Raw genomic sequence first — 21842 nt, 5'->3', positions numbered from 1 at the left:
AGTCAAGTTTTGCCTAAATGCTTTAATTTTTCCATTGAGAGAATCCACCTTTGAGTGGCTGCCTTGCCCAGGGGGCGTGTTAATTCTGTTTTTCCCTTGCAGAGGCAGCAGGGAAAGCCTGGATGGGCTTTGGGAAGAGGAGGCTGGGCACACACCCTCAGCTGCCTCACTGCAAGGCTCTGGTGAAATGCCACTTCCCAAGAGAAACAAGTGAAGTCAATCACATCCTTCCCAGCAGGCAGTTGGCAAGCCAGGGGAAATATAATTTCACTGATCTGAAAAAGATTCTTTTCTGGAAAATGTTGCCCATGAAACTTTGATGTGTGCCTTTTCTACTTTGTCTTGACTGGGAATAAATTACTCCCACCTTCTTTGGGAACACAAGGGTTTTGTCAGAGAAAGTTTTCTATATGGTCTTATTTCTTTTCCTCCTAATTTTTTTCTTCCACTATCTGTCAAAGGAATTTCTGGGAGTGTTACAGCAGGGTAAGAAAGGTTAGCCAAGATCAATTTTATACTAATCATGTTTAAAATATGTGGAATGGAGATTTCATGAGAAATTGGTTTCTTGTTGGGCATTCACATGGTGATCTACATATTTTTTCCTGCCACTTATGTAATTAAAGAAGTTAAGGGGTAGTGAGAGATTTTATGTTGAAGTTGAAAATTTATATTAACATAACATGCTGGAAGTTTCTTTTATTTCTCCTTTTCTTTTATTTCTCCTATTCTTTTTGCAGCCAGTACAAGGCTTTGACTATGCCAAGCAACACTTGGGTCAGCAGGGAGCAGAAGATGAAGTTTTACCTGTAACTCAGGAGACTGTCATACTTCCACTTCCAGTCAGAGATGCTCCTGCCTCCCAGGAGAGAGAAATTACCCAGGATGGGAGCACCATCAAAACTGCCAAATCCAATGAAACAAGGAAAAGGTACTGACTGGCATCTTTCCACAGAGGGGTGGAATAGGGTACATGCTGCTGGTTTCTGTAAGGTTTGGCACCCGGGCTGAGTGTGTGGCAGATGGTTCCTCCATGATGTATCCTTGGTATAACACTGGTCTGCCCTGGATATGTCAAATTGCTGCAAAATATGAGGTGAACCAAAGTGAAACCTTCACAGGTTGTACATTCATAGAGGAGGTGAAGGGGAAGTGGCTTTCATGTTCAAGACATGAGCCCAAATGAGACATGGGACCAAAAGACTTTGGCCACTGTAAATTTCTGTAGCTGCACTGGGGGACTCTGTCACTCCAGAATTAGCCCCAGTGCAGAAGGGAAAACCCTTAACATCCACTAAATTATGGAAGACCTCTACATCCAAACCAGCTACAGCAGTACAAAACTTCTGAGAGTGTAAGAATAGACTAGAGAATGTCAGTGTCTAGGGTAAAGTGTCCCAGGTTTGCAGTCTCTTCATACCAAGTCTGTAGGATCACAGATTTAAGGTCCCCAGGAAGCTATCTGCCTCCTCTTCTTCTCTGTTGCAGGGTCAAACACCCCCCAACTCAAGTTTATCTACCTTATTTTAAAGTCTTTCACTGGTGGGATGATCACAGCCTCCTCCAGCAATCTGTTCTCTTCTGCCTTTCCTGTTAGGAAATTTTACCTCGTGTTTACCCTCAATCACCAACAGAATAGCTGAATAGAAGGTCATTATTTCTTGTCTCAGTCACCACAGGCGAGGAAAGAAGATTATCCCTTTATCCTGGCTGTTTTGCATTCTTTGTGTCCATTTTTCCTTGACATTAAGTTAGAGTGGAACTGAAGAATGATACTGAAGTGAAGAGAGGAAAATAAAACTGTTAGGTAAACAGCTTGAATAGAGGTAACAGTTGTTGTGTAATTCACTGGCATTACACAGTCCTTGTCTCTTGAAGGGACTTGACAGCATAAAAGAAGAGTATCTGGCTAGTGCAGAGAAATTCTATAGAAAACCAAATCTTCACAGCTGAGTCACCTCATCTTGTACCATGACATTTGTCCCTTTGGAGTAATGGAAAAGCTTAGAAAACTTGGCACAATGTTGCTGTGCACTGCGACAGGAGCACACTGGAGCCACCTGCAGCTGTGGGAGGTGTCAGTCAGCACGGTGTGGGGCTGGAGGAGCCAACACTGCTGCTCTTTACGGTGGGTAGACATCCCCACTGGTTATAAACTGAGGTTTTCCCTACAGAAAAATGGAGACAGAAGGATCCTGAGCCTAGTTCCTGGTTTAGCACACTTCTTTGGCTGTACAGTAAGGCACCTGGAGCGCGGAAAGAGCTGTCTGCAGGGAGTACCAGTAGAGGAGAGTGAGCCAGCTGCGTTTGGATGTGAACTGTTATTCTGCCATTTGATGTCAGTGATGTGTTGTTCATGCTGTAAATCACTCAGACTGTGAGGGTTGGGTTTTATAGTTCATGTGAACTGAACAGCACTTGTCCCTTTCGAAGTCTTCCATCCTCTGATGAAATGACAAATGGAAGAGGACCACGACATCAGCAGCAGTTGCTGGTGCTGAACCACCAGAGGTTAAGTCTTTGCAGGAATTGCTCTTTAAAATGTTTTGAAGCCTCTCCAAAGCCATGTGTAAATACACACAAAAAATATAAACCAGCCCTATCAATTAATTCTCTAACAAAAGTGATTAAGCACTTCACTCAGTCCTTTGAATGAGCTCCAAAATCTCCCTCTACTTAATCTGCACCATTTTAAACAAACGTTGATAAGCAAACTTGATCCAGGAATTCACAGGAAAGTTACTCATTATAAAATATGTTGAACCTTGCTGCCCTTCTAAGCAAATAACTAAGAGTTAGTTTTCCCTCCTTCAGGGTGATTACTTGAGTAAGTGAGAACATGCAGAATTTTGTATTTTTCATTCCCAGGAGCTGTGTCTGGGGTTGGAATTTAATGGTTTCTGAAGATGAAGAAATATTTCTTGACCTTTATGTATTTGCTGTTTCATCCAGGCTACTTTGAGTCAAATTAAATCAGACTGCCATGAAGTGGCTGGTAACTGATCAGAATATCTCCTCTGATATCACCATTGAAAGAAACCTCTCAGTTATGACAGCCACTTAAAAAGGAGGAATATTTAGATTAGTGGCAGCAGAAATCATTGTGCAAGATATCCATGCTCTTGTGATTCTTTTCCGTGTTCCCAAATGGAGCAGATTTTCTTCAGGTGTTGGTCTGTCCTTAGATGAATTTTTTTACTGGGCTGGGATTATTTATTAGGCAGTGACAGGTTTATAGGGGAGAAATCCTTGCTTCACAAGAATATTTATTCTCAACAGAATTTCACTAGAAGATCCTCAGGCTGGACTGAGCTGGGCTGCATGCTGAGTTCTCATAGAACCCTGTAGCTGGAAAGAGCCTGTCTCAAATTGTATATATTTCCACCTAGGCTATCTTCAAAAGAGAGTCCCCAAGAATTGCTTTTCTGATATTTGTCCCTTACTGTTCTGACCACAGTAAATGCTTTCTACTTACACCAGGCAGGGTGGTCAGAACTGGAGGTAAATGAATGCTTCAAGCTGAAGATTGAAACATTCATTTATTATATTGCCATAGTATTGGCAATGATTTGCAGGATGGTTTTGACCATTGTTTTGCTTTACGACCATTTTCTAGATATAAAGCCACTGTGACAGCAATAGAACTTGATTTGATTTTTTTTCTCTGTAAATGAAAGTCTTTGTGACTAAGTCCATTTCTTTTTTTCTCCAATGCAATCTCTTTACATCACAGTGGCTGTGACAATTCAGTGGTAGATTGCAGATAGGTGTGTGAATAACTGCACAGGTCCAGTGAATAGTTTTCATTCCCTTTGTGGCAAGTTTCACGTGTAAAAACAACGTGACCACGTGTCTGGATGTGGACTAGCACCAAATATACCATTTTATACTTTGACCTCCTTTTCCCAGCTTGTGCTTTAGGATTTGAGTAACTTACCCATCCCAGAAAGAAGTTCTGATGAGAGTTTGCTCCCAGTGCAGCCCAGAGCCACGCTGCTGGTTTCTGTTCCTGCTCCTTGCTGGGACTTAACACACTGCTGTTCTGACCTGCCCTCCCTCCTCACCCTGGGCAGGGACCATTTTCAGGACAAGGACATGCAATGGCTAAGTTAAACAAACTCTTAGGAGTTTCAGTAAATAATGGTGCTGGTTAAACCAGGTTATGTGCCAAGAGGAGAAAAGGAGAATTTTCTTAACATGTTGTGTATGCCTATGTCTGAAGTGAGTGAGTGAATTTTGCATTATGGCTGACAACAGTTCAGTGTAAATGCAGGCTAAATAACAAAGGAACTGGTTTATCCATACATACAAAAACAAAGGTCTACTTTATTTTAAAGGGCAAATGACATTGAATTGATAATGGGGGGGGTTTTGTCCTCTGCAGTGACATTTCTGTCATTGTGGAGCTTTTGCATGAGAAGCAGTTGCATTCCAAGCCACTAAGATGCCCATCAGCCCTGAACTAATTGAGAAAGTCGTGTTCACCTCCCATCACTCTGCTCCTACCTCACTGTGTTTCTGTGTGCACTTTATATTCTGTCTCCTTTTTGGTACAAAGTCAGACTTGAAAACTCAGTGATGCAAACTGTGCAAATGAAATAACCTTGAAATGAGGTTTATAAGGAAGAACTCACATCCTGCCTTGTTGCTATGGTTACTTGCAGCCGGTCCCCAAGTCAGAATGGCTCCATCATCAGCAATGGGTCGGGAAAGCCCAGCTCTGGACGGAGCTCCCTCCAGAAAGTGATGGCACCTCAAAAAGTGACAAAAGACGAAGGAAGGAAAAGAAATGGTGAGATGTGTTCCTTGATGAAAGCTGCTTCTGGGCGTTCCCAGAGCCGTGCCCACATGGGCAATAGCGATGTCAAAACCACCTTCTTGCACCCTCAGCAGTACTTTGGGCATATAGCTGATCTGTTGGGTTTTTTTCTTTCCCCTTTGCTGCTATAACTGTTCCTCAAGCTCCCATGAAACTATGCTTTTTGCTCTTTGTCTGGGCCTTTGCAAGTTTTCTTTTTTGTTTCCTTTTTCTTTTTTCTTGAAATACCAGTAAACTAATGAAGATGTGCTGCAGCTTAGTAGGTGGACAGGGTTTACAGCTTTTTTTATTGTGTAGAGCCCAAAGATGTTAATTTCCACTGCTGCTGTTGCTAAGCTGGCCCAGATCTGATGAAGATGAATTAATTAGGTAAAAATTAATTTGAGAAAGTGTGAAACATCCAATGTTTTATCTTTTGTTCTCTAACCAGCTGTTTGTTATTAACACTTAATGGCAGCTTTTCCTGATGCACCCAGGATGTTACACTGGATGTTTCTTACAAGGCTTTGCTTGATGGTGGTGACCTTATGACTTGATATATATCAGGAACACCTGATAAGAGTAGAATTTCACCCCTTTCTTCCTTGCTTTTCTTTTTTATGTCTCTCTGCTTATTTCTCCTGGGTTATAGCTTTGCTCCCGTAGCTATGAATAGAAAACAGTGGTTAACAGTTCTAAGTTTCAACGTGTTTAATTATTTTTCCAAATATAGCTCATTTACAAGACAACAATGTTTATGGTTTCCAGAGTTAAAAGCTGTAATTTATGCTGTCTTTTTTCTTACCTACCCAGGGAAGCCAATATTCAAAACCAGTGCCAGGTGATGTTCACACGTGTAGGCAAAATAATTTAGTGAAGGTACTTTTTGTTTTGTTTTGTTAGGTGTTAAATCTTCAAAGAAAATTAGTAAGAACTCAGGGTTTTTTGTTAAATAATTGACTAACACAGAATCCTTTCTTCTGATCTGGACTGTGGTACATTTCTAGAACATACACACGCTACTTAAAGAAACTTTCAATGTAGTATAAAGAAATAGTGACCCTTTATTTTATATCTTAGTTTCATTAGAATTTTACCTGCAACTTTATTTGATAGGAATAACCATGCATTTTTCAAATTTTGCTGGAAAGCTAGTAACTGCTTTGTTTGCATGTTTATTTTACCCTCTCTCTTCTTTCTTCTGAAAAGAAAAAAGCCTGAATAATGACGTTATTTAATAGCTAAATGATTTCTAGTTCTAGGGCCCTAGGAAAAACAACTTTAGTGTATACTCCATTCATACTGTAGATTCTAACCATTTGTGCCTACTGCATGCTGGTAGTTTCCTCAAACAACCCTTTCAGAACAGCTTCTGAGAGGGAAGATGTGGTCAGGGGAGATGAAATGACCTCCCCTTCTCAGAATTATGGAGTTGACTTTGGAGTTGTGTGTTCCCAAATGCCTGTTGAAGTTGAAGGCACCCATTAGTTCTCCTCACAGAGCCTACACTTTTTGTTCCCTGGTGCTGTATTACAAACACTATTGTCATCTCTGATAGTTTGTTCTTTTCACAGGGTTTTACCTTTATCCAGTGGGATTAGCATCCATATGATGTATTGGCTGTTTTCCCTTCCCATTTAAGAAAGAAGCAGCTTTTCTCCCAGCTGTTTGCCTGAGCCTGCTCCAGCTCTCCAACCTGGCTGTGGGCTGACAGCTCTAACACGCATGTCAGGAAAAGCAGCAGCATATTTTCTTCTCTCAAAAGCAGCATCTTGGAACTGGAATGAATCCCTTGATGGTCACATGCTTGATTTGGGGACTCCAAGTTAGAATGGCTCATTAGTTGCCATAGTTACAGGCCAATTTTAGATTCTATTTCTTGCTGACATTTAGTTACAGGGGAAAAATGACAGCACTGGATGTTACCTCAGTACGTAAATTCCATGTGGCTTGTATCAAATTTGACTCCAGGGCTGAGAGTGAACAATGTGAAACCAGCACAGACTGACAAGCTTGGCTTCAGGACCTGATGTTTTTGAGGATCAGGAGAACTCTTCAGCTGAGCATTATTTCCACAGAAAACACAAATAAAATATCTGTTTGCGTGACACAGTGATAAGCTCTTGTAAGATAAATGCATGTTTTTTCTTGGAGAATGCTTAGTATATTAATGTAAAGCTTGCTTTCTAAAAGTTGATGAGTTGTGCTTTCATTTACTTCAGGCACTTAAAAGAAATTAAAACCTTTCTTAAAAAAAAAGAAGTGCCCAGTTATGTATGTTAGAGAACTCTAATATGAATGAATCAACCAACAGAGGTACTGGCAGTTTCTGAGATGGATTTCTAGGAGGGCATGGAAGAGAACAACAGGATATTTACACTTTCACCTATAGTTTTATTAGGCCAAACATCATTCAGGGAGGAGCAAAAGGCTGAACCCACTCACACCTAAAGAACTAAAGCAGCCTACATTACAACCTTTCACCAGCTCCTCACAAAATGATGCCAAGGAAATTTATATAGGTTGTTTTTTCCAACCTTTAAGTTGGAAAACCTTTCCATTAGCATCTTTGGGGAGTGTGATTGCTTGAGGGTTTTTTTGAGAAAAACAAAAGCTTTGATTTTTCTGGAAGTTCTTAATGAAACATATGACTCCACACTTTTTGGGATAAGAATTTGTGTAGTTGAACTCAGATTTGTACTTGAACCTCATCCTCACAAAAGGACACACGTCACAGGTGGAGATGCACAAGCAGCATTCCCAAGGAGTTAAACTTCTTTGTGTTAGAAACCTTCTTTTCCTCCTTCTAGGGATCCCAGCTGAACCAGCTTCTCATCTTCTAAGCATTTGGATATTGCCTTTGGAAACAGGTCTAACTTTTCAGAAGTAATTCAGTCATGGACCTCACTCCTTTTTAAAATATCAGTCTCTAAGACTGTAATTTCTTTTTGTCCAGGCAGAAGCTGTCTGCAGGAACAAAGTAGCAGGGGAGCAAAATTTGGCTGTGTTATTTGCTTAGCTAAAATCAAAGGGATTTTTGGGTGTAACTCAGGCAAGCTATGATACACTGCCTCCTTTATTCTGCAGAAGCGTGGGCCACTAGTTTTCACACTGTCTGATGTGGCAGCTCAGCGTCAGAGCCTGCTTTTCTGAAGTTCTGAGCACTTGTCTGTAGTGAGTCAAAATAGAATGAAATGTGGCAACAGCAAAGTAATCCAGTGGCAGCAGTGTAGTGGCCTGCTTTGACACAGTTAGCTGGAGGATGTGGTGTAACCCAGCAAGCATCCAGCACCCTTTGTCTGCCTTTTCTCTGCTGGGTGGAGTGAAATGTGGGAAAGGCTGCCAATTTTTTGATGCTTTAGAATTGGTTTCCTAATCTGACTAACTAATATTGTGACTCCAGAGGGTCATGGCCAACTGGGACAGATCTGCTTTGGAGGTATTCATCTTTCCCTTTCTAGTAAGAAAGATCCCTGTCAACTACATTGGAGCATATGTGCAGATTTGAAGTGAGATGATTTCCATTCAGGATGTGTGTGTCTCTGAAAGGCTAAGAGATCAGAGTTCTGGGAAGAATTCATGGTGTAGAGAAAGGGGTCTGTTCCTTTCATTATTCATTCCCTCCTCCTGAAGCATTAGCTTCATTTGCCCCAGAAAGGGTGTTAAGTGGGGATCTTGATCTAGCTCTTCACCCTGTCACAGTAAATTCCTAGGCTTTTTGGAGTAATTTACTGACATTTAACCATAGATTAGTAAAAAAACCCCAAGATTAAACAAAAACCACTTGTTCAGCTGAAATCCTGTGTATTGGTACTAGTCACTATTCTCCTTGAACCTCCCAGATGCTTTATATGTTGATTCCTTTTTTTTCCCCTCCAAAGATTCCACCTTGTGTGACACAGCCTAATATTTCCCCATGCAGTTTCAGTTTCTTCAACTGCTTTTTTTTGTTGTTGTTTACTTGCTTTAAATATTGAGAGCACTGTGGCCCTGCTGGCATCCAGCTGGTGACAGGGAACCCTTTGTTTCTTCAAACTTAGTCAATACCATTTCCTGCTGCTTTCTCTCCTTGCTGATGGTTTGTGAGAGGCAGCCAAGTGTTGTAACCTGTTTTGTGAACTTCTGAGTTTCTGCACACTCTTACAAAGCAAAAGATACCAGTGCTCCTCTGCCTCTTTCCCCAGAGACCGAGTGGGAGGAAAACAGCACCTCCAAGTTGTCCATACAGCTTAGAATTGTAGAATGAGCCAGGTTGGAAAGGACCTCTGAGATCATCAAGTCCAACCCTTCAGACTGGTGTGAAGCAGCCACGTTACTGTATCAGTTCCATGCATTTAGCTGCATTTCTGGGTTTATATTGTGGGCATTTACTGTCAGTTGGCTTAGAAAGAGATGCAGATTTTCTTTTTAAATGTATCAAACTTGACATTTTGTTCAGTTTTTGAACTCTGTAGGTGGATGCTGTCAGAAGTTTGGCTAATGGAATGAAAAGGACGTAGTTGTGGAGGACGATGGGTGGGACTTCATGGGAGCTACTTTCTTGCTGTAAATGTAAATATCTTGGCAACCTCATGTCTGGGTAGGGCCACCCAAGTGTTGCATTCACAGGCGTGGTGGAACTTGCATAGGGTAGGTGGAAAATACTTTCTGCTTGGCCTCTTTTAGGTTGGCATGTCTAACCCAACTTGCCTTTTTAAAATTTTTTTTTAATTCTTTTTATTTTTGAGCCAGTGTTTTTGATTGCTTTTCTCATGGCACGAAAATAGTTCATACAATGTTGCTAAGGCTCCTGTTGCAGCAGAGCTCTGAGGGATTTGGGGTCCCCAGGTAGTTGCACAATTAAGTATTTCTTCATTCATGTCTGCCTTTCCCTCTGGATGAGCTTTACTCTGCCACTAATTGAGTCTGACAGCAGTTTTCATCCAAGCAACAGTTCGAAGAGCACGTAGATGTTCATGCCATCAGATCCAGTGGCAGTCTGGATGGTTGTGATTTTTCGCTAATAAGTCAGCACTGAAGAAGACAAATGTACAGTTTTATTGTGCAAAGAGAAAACTAATTCTGCAAAGGTTTTTAAAGCTCCTGGAGCATTGCTTTCTCAAAGAATTGGTTTCTGTTTTAGGTTCCTATGCCTTCCCTATCTTCTTTTTATAGTCATCATCTTTGTCACTTACAAATTTATTTTTTTTTTTAGTTATTGAACATACCTACGATGGTATTACGGAAATGCCAGCCAAGAAAAGGGTCTGATGGATTTGCTGAAAACATCATGAAATACACGGTCTTTTTTTGAATGATTTTGATATTTAAATAGATGAGGCAGATGTAGTTGGAGGAGAAGACATAACCACAGAGAGATCCTTCCTTCTGCTTATAAGGGTGGGAAACCTTCATAGAAAGTGGATGAAACAGGCAGCTAAGAGATGAGTAGACACCCCATGTATATAGTTTCATAGAAAACCTGCAAATACCAGTTTAGAGATCTCAAATGACCTGCTCAGGTGACTCCTGCTTCAGGAGCCCAGGCAAATGCAGGACTGCAACACCTCATGCTCATCACCTAGAGTTTAGCAGACTTTACATGTAAGAAAATACTGTCCAGGTGGAATCATGAGCTGCTTCCACATTAGTCTGTTAGGTGTCTGCTTCTGAAAATGTAATATTTGTGCTCTTTGTGAAAGGTCTAGAATTGCACCATCTTGCAATTGGGTTTATTTTTAAGCAGTATCTGATAGAGAGGTATTTCTGTCCTGAATAGGTTCAGGTATTAATGTTAGGAAACTTGTATTTTACTGGAAGGCTTATAAACTCCTTCAGAAACAGAAGTTTCTATATTGCTGAGAGCTTTTGTTCATACTTCTGTGGAGATAATCATCTGACCAATGGTATGATCTGGATGATGCAGAAAATATCTATTTTTTTTTTTAATAGAGGTGTTTTCTCTAAAATGAAAATAATTTCCCTATTATTAAATTACATTCAGGAATCAAGATTTGTTTTAAATATTGATATGTGGGCTCTTTCCTAAGGAGCTGGGTTTTTTTAGATCTGTGGCACTGTTTGCTCTTTTTCAAACTGTAGGTATACTTTATGGGTATGGTTACAATGTTTGCCTTCCCTTCATGCAAAACTAATCTTTGAAAATTGTTAGTACTTCACTGAACGACCTAAGAAAAGGCAGAGCATGTCCACCTGCTTGCAGGTGTTTCCCAGGTTTTTGGCTTTATGTGTTTTATTCCATTGACATCGCTCTTTTTCTGAGGATTCCAAAATCAGTCAAATGGTTGCTCCTGAGCAGGACATCACACATCTTTGTTAAAAGTGTTTTGCTGCAAGGTTACCTGATTCACAGGTGATTTAAATGTCCCTTTTTTTTTTGTTTTGTTTTTGGTGGGTGAGTATTTCAGTCCTTTTTTTACCTCCTTTTCAATGTATTTTTATGGGGCAGAGAGGAGGAAAGACAAGGTAGAGGGAAAGAGAGAGGAGAGAAGAAATCTTCTGTGCCCTTCATTGAAATCTTTGGCTGACAAAAGTGTGACTTTTGCTTTTTGGCTATAAATTAACAACTAAATATAAATAGAGTACTTCACCTATCTAATTGTTTTTAACCGTTCAGAGCTACAGTTCCACAGCCACTTTTCCACGGGACCAGTGTCACGAGTGGGTAGCACCACCTGCTGGCACTGCCGGCTGGGAATAGCTCAGAGCTGCATGGAAATGGGAGGAGGATAACATCCCTGAGGCAGCGTGCACCGAGCAAATCTTGTGTTCTGATAGCTGCAGTGGTGTGGAGATAAAGCTTCAGTGATGGTCCTGCTCTTCAAGGAGCCAGTGCCACGCTGGTCTTCGCTGCAGCTGGCACTCGACCTGAATAAATGGTTGCTCTGGATGTATCTTCATGTACTTCAGTCACAGAAAGATTAGGAGGAGTAATTCATGTGGCGTGGGATATCTAGCACGGGATGTTTCACAGATGGGAAGTTGCTGTTAAGTAGGCGATTGAGTTGGGTTTTGCCCTTTTCTGCCACTGAACCTTTAAGTCTCTGTGAGCACACAGTGCAGGCACGAGTAAAAACAATGACTCCACGGGAATGTTGGAGTGCATCTGTTTAAAAACAGAGGTTAAAACCGTCACTTTAAATCTGTGTTGCCAACTATAATGAGCAAGGGTGCTCATTGTGAGTGACTATAAAGAATATCTGGGCAGTTTTCTGGAGTTTCTCATCCTGGGCAGTTGCTTGCCCAGCTGGGATGGGTAGACTGGCCCAGGGCAGTGAAACACACTCCAGGACTCTCCCTTTTTTCTGAAATCCCTTTAGTTTGTTTTTCAAAGTTTGGAGGTGGTTGTGATTCAATCATGTTATAAATAGTTGCTGTAAATTCTCTCAGGAAGAGCTGGATAGGAGAAAATAATAAAATTCCCACAGTACTTGCTACGGTTCACTGCTACTACAGACTATAGCAGTGTGCCAGTAACTGCAGATCACATGCTCTTTATCACTTACTGGAGGGGAAAAAAAGGGCAATGAGAAAAAAGACTGCTTTTATATTATAAATGCCAATAAATGAACCAATGCTAAGTTTAGGTGGAGTAGAATTTTAATTTCTACTCCCGTTTGGCTTTCATTTCCATGCCAGTAGCACTGCAATAGATGCAGGAGATGTGCTCATGATGATACTGAGGGTGCTCTGTGGTGTTAGTGTTCCACCTCAGAAGCAGATGTTATCTGTGATTTGATTCTTTTTACCCTTAATTTTTCTTTTCTTTGATGAGTCTTTGAACCAGAGGAATTCTGTTTCATTAAGCAAAACTCTTGGTTTCTGATCCTGAAATGAGGACTGAGGAGACAACCAGTGCGCCTGTAGCTAGTCTTGCTCTCTGTGGGTGCTGGGCATCACTGCTGAGGTCTCAGCAGGTGCAGCCCTTCTGACACACTGGGTTGGGAACACAGCTGTGCTTCTTGGTGCTTTTTGCCTAAGTAGGGTATGCAGAGGATGTTTGGAATCATGTTTATCAAGCTGATGCTTAGCCAGGGATTTTGGGCATGCCTGGCTCAGGCGAATGCCAAGAGAGGCAACCAAAGAGAAGGGATTCCACAATTTCATCGTACCTGGACTGCTGATCAGTCACTATCCAGGCTCACCTGAGCTGTAATCGTGAAGAGAGACCATCTTTGTTGGTAAAAAATACAATTCAGACAAACTTTTTCTCTCTTGGAGACAGTCATGTCACCATGGGGGTGCCCTGTTAGGGTGGTGTGGAGGCTTCAGCAATGAATTATGCGCAAGACCCAACTTCCAGAACTGCATATGGCGACTTACACGAGAACTGGTTCAAAATTCCCCCTGGGAAGAGCATCCACGCTCATTGTCATGTGGATACCTTCCTGTTCACTGTGGTCTGTGACAGGCAAGGATCTCTTTGTTGTCTGGTTCTGCTGGTGTGATGTCCTGGAGGGTGTGGTGGTCGGGGGAGTCTGGCAGTTATTTCCACTGCCTGTGATCCGCTCGCTCTGCTGAGCACACAGCTTTGGGGTGTTTGAACAACCCCAGGAGGGACAAGGGGATTTCAGACCCACTAAAGACTCCATCCTGTTTGGACACTTCCGTGGAGCTGGAGGGACAATATTTAACGACAGAATGATTTAACCCATATATTACTCAAAAGCTCAAGTGGTGCCAACTCCAGTCCACTATGAGCACAGACAGAAAGATAATGAGCTTACTCAGCGGGTTCATATTTTATGTTACTGCTGTCAAATATTTTCTTACAAAATTATTGGCTGTCTAAACCGCTGAGTTTATACAAGTCCGTTGTAATTTGTGCAGTGATTAAATATTAAACCAGAGTGTATTTTCAGAGGAAATAAATTTAGAGCAGACCACTTTGTTCTTTAGCAGAGGATCTCTGCTCCTGTCAGTTAGGAGATGGAGCAAACATTCTTCCCTCTAATAGCCTAATTATTCAAAAATATTTGCAAGGATCTCTTTGTAGAATTTGTGCTCTTGCTTTGGTGTCATTCTTTCATTCCAAAATGAGGATAAGAGGTTTCAGATTCAATAACTGATGAGGTGATGGAGGTTTACAAAAAAAAAGTTTGAGGAGAAGGGCCCATGAAAGAATTATCTGGGCATGTGAAAGAATTATCTGTTTATGTAGAAACCCAAAACTAAAGATGCTTTGCCATGCCATTTAATTTTAAAGATTGACAGAAGCCTCTTTTTGCCTCTTAAGAAATTTTAACAGTTTAACTTTACAGACACCTGAGGTGCTGCCTTGCAAAGCAAAAAATTAACAGAAAACAGGATGTCATCAGTTTCTTAAGGGCGTTCATAACACACAGCAATAATGCTTTTATTTTCATAGATGGCATTTTTAGCATTAACAACTTTTGACAAATAAACCTACTTATTTCAGCAAATTTTGAGTGTGCTCTTGAAGTATAAGACAGGAAAAAAATCTGCTCTCGGGTTAGATCAGGTGTAACTACTGATGATTTGGCATGTGAGGATTTGTGTGTATGTGTGTTTCCACGTAAAATCTAGGAAAACATGTACTTTAACTGTCATTTTCATGCAATTTTCTGTTTCATTCTTCTCCTTTTTCCCCATCTTATTAGTGCAGATTGGAAATCAACCTTCCTTTGGGGAAGTGACAGATAATCCTTTGAATACCTAATGTTTTCTGTGATCTAATGGGATGTTTTATCCAGTGTAAGGGTCTCCCAGGTCTGCACCTCGAGTGCAGTGAGAACATCATAAATCTAAAGCATGTACTTCCTGAATTTCACCTTGAACATGCAGCAAAACTATTTGTGTCTCTGTGCTGAATAAGTTTGATGTGCTTTAGTGCCCGTGAGCGATGAAGAGGAAGGAGGCATTCTCTTTGATAACATTGCCAAATCCACCATTGACCCCTTCGACACCTCTTCTGGATCAGTACAGCTCATAGCCATCAAACCTGTGGCCCTGCCTGCTGTTCATGCTGCATCAGAGAGGAGCCAGGAATCTGCCATCATTAATGGAGAGGTAAGGACTGTCTGATAATGTCTCCAGCTGTTTCCTTGGCTACAGCCACAAGTGGAACAATCTTAAGCCTGTTAGGGTTGAGGACTGGTAGGAGCTTTTCACCCTGATGCTATATAAAGGTCCATTAGCACTGTGGACTGAGAAATCTGAGAATTTAAGATCTGCTCTTTCACATGCACCTGTGAATGCCTGCAGCCTTGGAAGAGGCAATTTTCTATATTCCTACCTTCCCGATGTCCTTCTCTCCTATCACATGAATTAAAAAAAAAAAAAGAGTAATGAAGGCAGAAAGCAGAATCACATCTTTGTCTACGTGAATTCTGCGACTGAGCGTGGAAATGTGTATGGATCATCTGAGTGCCAGGCTGATCTTTCTATACTAAGAAGTACCTCTCATTCACAGTAAGAAGGGATGCAGTGGGACTGTGGCCTTGCTCACTCTGCACTCCAGCCTGTACACAGAGAGTGCAGTTGTTTACTGTGAAAAAGAGTGGGATGGTGCAAATGTCTGATCCAGACGTTGGCCAAAAAACATACTTTGACTTCAGCACTTATATTCATGTTTTGATGTACATTTAATCAAGACTGGTCCATTTACAAAGGACTGAGGCTTTTATCTAGTTGTTAAACATGATGGGAACAAGCAAGAGGGGTGCCTTGTTTGCAAACTCACACTGCAACAGTCCTTTAAAGATCTGCCAGAAACTCCCTGACCTCCTTTAAAAGCAACAGGGAAGGCTGTTACCAGAGACACAGTAAAAGACATCAGGCTTCCCATGTGGGCCTGGATTCCAGCAGCCTGTTGTGCTCTGTTTCATACTTGTGTTTTGAATCCTGACGTGCCATGCAGCCTCCAAACTCAGAGAAAGGCTTATTTAGACTTCAGCATCTATTTTCTGTAAAGCAATAGGATGACACTCCTGTTGCTGTGTGCTCCCTTGCTCATACACTTCCTGTAATTTGTGAGAAGACTGCAGAATTTGACACTGGAAGCACAAAGCCCAAGTAAATTCCTGATTTCCAAGTAACTGCCAATTTGAAGCAGGAGAGAAATTTTCTCAATACTTAAGAGCAACCATGACTGAGCTGGATCAGGTCACGCCAAACACCCTTTTTTTAAGGATCCTCTCTGACAGGGACCCATAACAGATATGTACTTATGGGACCCTGGAAGAGTTTTCATCGGTGAGTTCTTCCCGTGGCGCCCAAAAGCAAGCAGGGTGTTGGGTCACACCAACTGGCTAACATCACCAGTGTTTTTCTTCAGTGGGTGTATCTGAGTCACTGTTGTAACGGTACACGGGTTTTAGGCTAAAATTATTTAACCATCTGCCAAGCCATAAAAATGCAGCGACTCTGTTCACTTGCAGTTCCTCGCTGCTTGCAGATGGCACGGTGTGGTACGAAACACGCTCTGAGAGATGACACATGCAGAGCATCAAACACACCCTGACAATGTCGTTTGGAAGTGGCCAGCCCACCACCATCCTTCAAACACCTTCTTGCCTTTTAGGTGAACAAGGCTTTGAAGCAGAAGTCCGATATAGAACATTACCGCAACAAGCTGCGCTTGAAAGCCAAGAGGAAGGGCTACTATGACTTCCCGCAGGTTGATAACAACAAGGGGCTGACAGACAGAAAAAGGATGTACGAAAAAAACCAGAAAGAGCTTGACCACATTTTGGATCCTGATGCAGATGTCTCATCTCCATTTGCTGAACCTAAGAACAGGTGAGACTTTTTACATGCAGTTTCTTCATCTGGTAGGAAGGGTGATGTCCGGGGAGTCAGAGAGGCTGTTCTTAATGAACCAGCTGTTTGCTGTGTGGTCACTGGTCCCTCCTGCTTTATAAAGAAAATTCATATAACCCATGGAAAGCAAGTCCTCTGGTAAAACTGCAATGTAGTTAAAAACAAATGGAAAGATAAAAAAAGGTAAGGGGAGGGACTGTTGTAAGTAAGTTCTTCTGAGTCATTTTCAAAGGTAAACAGAAAAAGTGGTAGCAACGTGTTTAGTAATACTGAGAGTACATTTTAGGCTGGAAGTTAGCATCTGAATTTGTTCCTTTCCAAAGTTCAGTGGTGTTATTATTTTGTGATTATTTTTATCTAAGTATAAGTATTGTAGTAGGCATGAGATAACAGAACCAGTACGTTGTCCACGTATTTCAGAATGTATCTGTAAGGTGTTGTGTGTACCTGTTATTGGTGATCTTCCTCTGCCCGTAACAGAGGAATTCATAATGTGCTCATCTGTGATGTGAGGCTGGCATATTGTATAACAGTACTAATGTTTGATTAACACTTCACTGTCTCGTGAGGATGGCACACCAGTAGTATTCATCTCCCCATTTTAGAAATGAGGGGGGAGTGCACATGCTGACTCTGACTGAGCCTCCTGAGGCGGGTGGGTGGACCTGCTCTCTGTTGCTGGTGCTCTCTTGAAAGACAAACTGATGTATTGTAATGAGGAGATCACACCAGTCCTACCCCAGGAACGGCACAGATTCCTCTTCTTCAGGTGTGGCAGTGGTGTGAAGGATTATAAAATAGTGTGTTCATCACTGCACCTTATACCAGGAGGGCTCTGGTTCTTACTGTAATCAGGGACAAGCAGCAGTTGATCCATGAGAGAAAAAGGGATACTGAAGTACATTTCCTCTGGAGGTGGTCCTCATGCCTGGAGGTGCAGTCTTGTATCCCATCTCCTGGAAAGCAGAGACCAAAATTTTCCAATGAGCATAAATCAACTTCAGTCAAAGCATCAGTAGTGACACAGATGTTGCACACAGTGCAACTTCAGCAATTACCCTTGGGGCACAGAGCTAAAAAGGACTGTAGTGGGAATTACAAAAGTAGTGTTGGCTCAGAATGTGGGCAGAATCTGCGATCAGATGAATTTCTGTAGGTCTGCAGTTAAATGACTGAGGGATACTGCCCTTGGTAGGCTGTTTCCCTCTGTTGCACTGGTCAATGAAGACAAAAGATGCTGACTCACCTGTTATGTTCTTGGTGGAGGACCTGGGGCATCATTTCCTTATGCAGTTTTCCAATATATTGTGCACTGAAAAAGTAAGAAACTGAACCCTCACTACAGGGCAGTCCTGCTCTGGATGCTCTGTCCAGAAGGTACAGATGGAACACCGGGAACATTTGTTGAGGAATATATTTAGTGCAGGTGGCTGGAAAGTTTCTTTAACACATTGATGTGAGTGTGTGCTGTACATACAGTGGTGGATTGAGGCGTTGCTTTGGATGTTTGTTATGTCTCACATGCCACATAGGAAATGTTTCAAGCATTACACTGAAACTTTAATACTAGCCATCTGCTTTTTGTTAAATATACTGATGTTTGTTTGCTCATGTGCCAGCGTAATGAGAGATCCAAGAATACATTTTTCCTGCCCGTTATCTCGTGTGTTGTGTAAACATGTCACAGTCTATTTGAGATAGGGATCACAGGCATGATATAAACTGCTTGAAGGCAGGTGAACTGCAGTGGAGGAACGATTTCAGCGTGTAGCTGAACCATGAAAGGCTGGCTGCTGCATTTACTTGTTAAATGTATAGCCTATATCCCTACATGGGAAGAGAAAACCATTTCTGATGCACTTTCTGTAAAGGCACAGAACACGTGATGAACTTCACAGATGTTGCAGATGTTTACAAAGAAAGCAACTCCAAAATCTGTGCTAAAATTTTCACACTGGGACCTGGAAGTGAACTCGATAATGCTGCAGCACACATGACAGTTATTTATCCCTAGTTTTCTAACAAAAATAAGATGGCTAAAATGGCACACTGCTGGAGGAAAACCTTGAATAATACTACAGGGTAGCATGGGGTTTGGTTATTGATAAATGAGTCAATACAATTGTATTTCTGTAATGAAGTAAAATTGCTTTAAAAGCAATCAGCGAAGCGTACAATTGAAAAAAAATATTTCAGACTTTTTCTGCTTTGAATTATTGTTTATGTCATTAATTGTAGCAATTAAAATCTGAAAAATTGCATTTTTTGAAAATGATATCACTAACAGGTAAGTCAAGTTTTTAGGGAAAAGGTTTATTCCACTCTTTTCTGTTTTGTATATATTTGTGTAACTTAAATCACATTATTACAGCATTTCCAAAATATATCAGAAAATTGAGAAGCAGTTGATTCCTCAAGATTACCTTTGCATTTTGGATGATTTTTAAATTGTATTTCAAAGTGATATACAATACATTGTTGCTAAATGATTTGATTTTTCCGGAACAAACAACTTTGTGCTCTTCAGCCTTCCGTACCATAAAACTCAAGTTTTAAAACATTCCAGTTGTATTCCCAGAAGGCACTTGCTAACCCATTTGAATGCCAGTTGTTACCATTCATACCTCCTTTCTCATTACTAAAACTCTCTTAAATGAGGTAATTGGCAATCTCAAGGTACTTTTTAAGAACCTAGTGATGATATGAACTATTCTTGGATTTTCTTTAATAGTTTGTAATCAGGTCAAGAATCTGCATGTATTACAGAGCTGTATATTTGAATCCCTTGGAAAATATATCACAACTGCCTCAACTAAGTGTTTATGAACCTACTGTAAAACATATGAAATTTTAGAGACCTTTAATGTAGGCAGATAAGGATTGTCAGATCTGATTAGCCTTTGCATAACCTAGTTCTCCCTGTTTTCTGGTAATATTGACCTTATAGTCAGAGGAAGACTATATGGGAAGAAACAAGAGAAGGAACTTGAATTTGTTCAATATTATTTTTATAGGGGAAACTTATTTGAAAAGCTCTGCTTGTCTTCTGCTTTGGCAGCGCATTTGGGACTTTCAAACATGAGCATGGTGATTTGTGATCAGAGGTCACACACAGAAGTTTCTGAAACTTGCCTTTAAACTAAGTACATGACTGAGTAATTTGTTTAATCAGAAGTGTGAAATTGATATTTCATTGTCCTACCTTTTATCCTGTCTGATCGTGTAAATGTCCCACTTCCTGGATTTCTGCAGAACAGTTTCTTCTTCTCTAATCTGTCAAGGCAAAAAGTGTTGCTAACCAAATCTGGAATATCTGAAGAATTATTTATCAGTGAATTCATTTGGACCGTCTTGTCTGTTCATTCCATTGATGGCTCTGGAGTCATTAAACCATGCAGTGACTGAAGGTGTGAATTCAGACATAACAGTGTGACTTGTCTTCACTATGAACTTTGCCAGGTCCCCTGTGTAAGCAGCACAGAGACACATTAGATGACCTGATCTAATTGTAATATTGTGAATGGAGTAATTGCACAAAGCAGAAAAATAGCATGGCTAGACAAAGATAATTTTGTATCAGGCTCTAATTGTGTTAATAAATGAGGCTGACATGCCATTATTTCATCTGTTACTGATCTACAACGGGACCAGTGGCTCTCTGGGCTGTGCAAAGAAAATGACTAATGGACAAATACAGCATGAAAACAACTCCTAAATTCTTCTGGTTTAGAAGTAGCCTTCTTAAAAGACACAGTTTGATAAAGATCCTGTATCACTATTTGGCAAACACTCCTGAAGATATGTACAGATATGTTTGGTATTTCACAGAGGGATGCTATATTTGTTTTTGTATAACCAGTAACAAGGGCAGAAATGGTCGTGCTGGAAAGATTACAGGGTATTTTGGGTATTCAGTTACATGCTGCCTTTCTCTTACATTTGCTTCCCCTTGCTCCTGAGCACACAGTGGTGAAAGCTCAGTGCCTAGGGACGAGCAGCAGTTCGCCCCAGTGTTGCTCAGAGCTGTGCTGGAAGCAGTTGAACCCCAGGGAGCACAGCTCTCTGAGGAAGTTGTGGCCAGTCACCAAACTGGCTATTTAAAAACAGCATCTTGCAAGCAGTTTCCTCCCACTCCTGCTTCTCTTCCCGTTCACTCTGCTGGGTGTTTGTTACAGCGGAGCGTTATTCCGCTTCTCTCTCATTGCTCAGGATCAGCAACCAAACCTCTGCTCCCCGTCTGTGTCTGTGGGAGGTCCTGTTCTTTCTGATAATTTTTTTTTAATGAATTTGAATCATATCAGCCGAGGTTAAAAGGGACCTGATATCTTCTTGGGACATATTTATTCTGATAAGCTCCCACATGCGATGTCCATGTCTTTTACATAACTTTATTTTCTTATCAGTGAAAAAATGTAATCATCTCTTAATAACATTAATGATTTCTAGCACTTCATATAGAAGGACTATCCTATAATAAAGTGGCATTTTTGTGAACCTCATCATCTTAGAATAAAGGTAAGTATTAAAAGCTGCTGCCTGTCGTACTTTTGTTTTCTTTTTATTTTACTGTTTCCTCATTCCATGTTTTCTAGGCAGCCACTGAAGAACTCAGTGTACAGGAGCAGGCAGTCTCTGAACAGTCCTAGCCCAGGAGAAACTGAGATGGATCTTCTCGTGACCCGAGAAAGGCCTAGGCGTGGAATCCGTAACAGTGGATACGATGTAAGTTCATTGGATATATGCAGTTAAATTTTCTCTGCAAAGTCTTAACTTACTCCTAAACCCAGGAAACTATTGGTAAACCACAAACCAGATTGTCACGGGATATTTAGTGTTAGAGGACTTTATGTGCACTCAGCAACCTGAAAAAAAGCTCAGGATGTTCAAAACGCAGACTCTTTCATGTGCTTTATCACTGTACATCATTTTATGGTCTGAAATGCAAGAAAGCATTTGCCCTGAAACTCATTATTTGCCAAAATGCTGTGTTTTGAAGTTAGATAGTTCTTCTAAGTGTGCGGCCACTCACATGACTGAGCTTTTTTCATGGCAATTAAAATCCCCTGTTTGTTCTGAAGAACAGCCTGAAGCTGCTCTCTTGAGTCAGAAGAATGAACAACCAAATTCTGGGAGTTTCACCTCAGTCCTGATGTCAGTGTTTTGTGGAAATCCCTTAGGGACAGATATTGTCCTCTTGCTACCTCAGAACTGGGAGAGTTTTGCGTAGGTAAATGTCAAACCCAGCCAGAGGAGTTGCTGCTTT

At 41.1% G+C, this 21842-nt stretch overlaps 1 protein-coding gene across 5 annotated transcripts in view; it reads left to right on the top strand.

Annotated features, from left to right (window-relative positions):
• KIAA1549L (KIAA1549 like) overlaps nucleotides 1-21842 on the top strand; it is a 130885-nt gene that overhangs the window by 84607 nt on the left and 24436 nt on the right. For all 5 annotated transcript variants that reach the window (XM_051804179.1, XM_051804181.1, XM_051804180.1 and 2 more), the window contains 5 exons: nucleotides 741-931; nucleotides 4665-4792; nucleotides 14649-14827; nucleotides 16341-16558; nucleotides 21172-21301. In XM_051804179.1, the coding sequence (XP_051660139.1) occupies nucleotides 741-931; nucleotides 4665-4792; nucleotides 14649-14827; nucleotides 16341-16558; nucleotides 21172-21301 (846 nt within the window). The remainder of the gene's footprint in view (nucleotides 1-740; nucleotides 932-4664; nucleotides 4793-14648; nucleotides 14828-16340; nucleotides 16559-21171; nucleotides 21302-21842) is intronic.

Source organism: Manacus candei, unplaced genomic scaffold (assembly GCF_025592945.1).
Source record: "Manacus candei isolate 608988 ecotype Guabito, Panama unplaced genomic scaffold, ASM2559294v1 h1tg000060l, whole genome shotgun sequence".
NCBI classification, from domain to species: Eukaryota; Metazoa; Chordata; class Aves; order Passeriformes; family Pipridae; genus Manacus; species Manacus candei.
The sequence above is the reverse complement of the archived record's forward strand: the minus strand, read 5'-3'. Positions and strand labels throughout refer to the sequence as shown.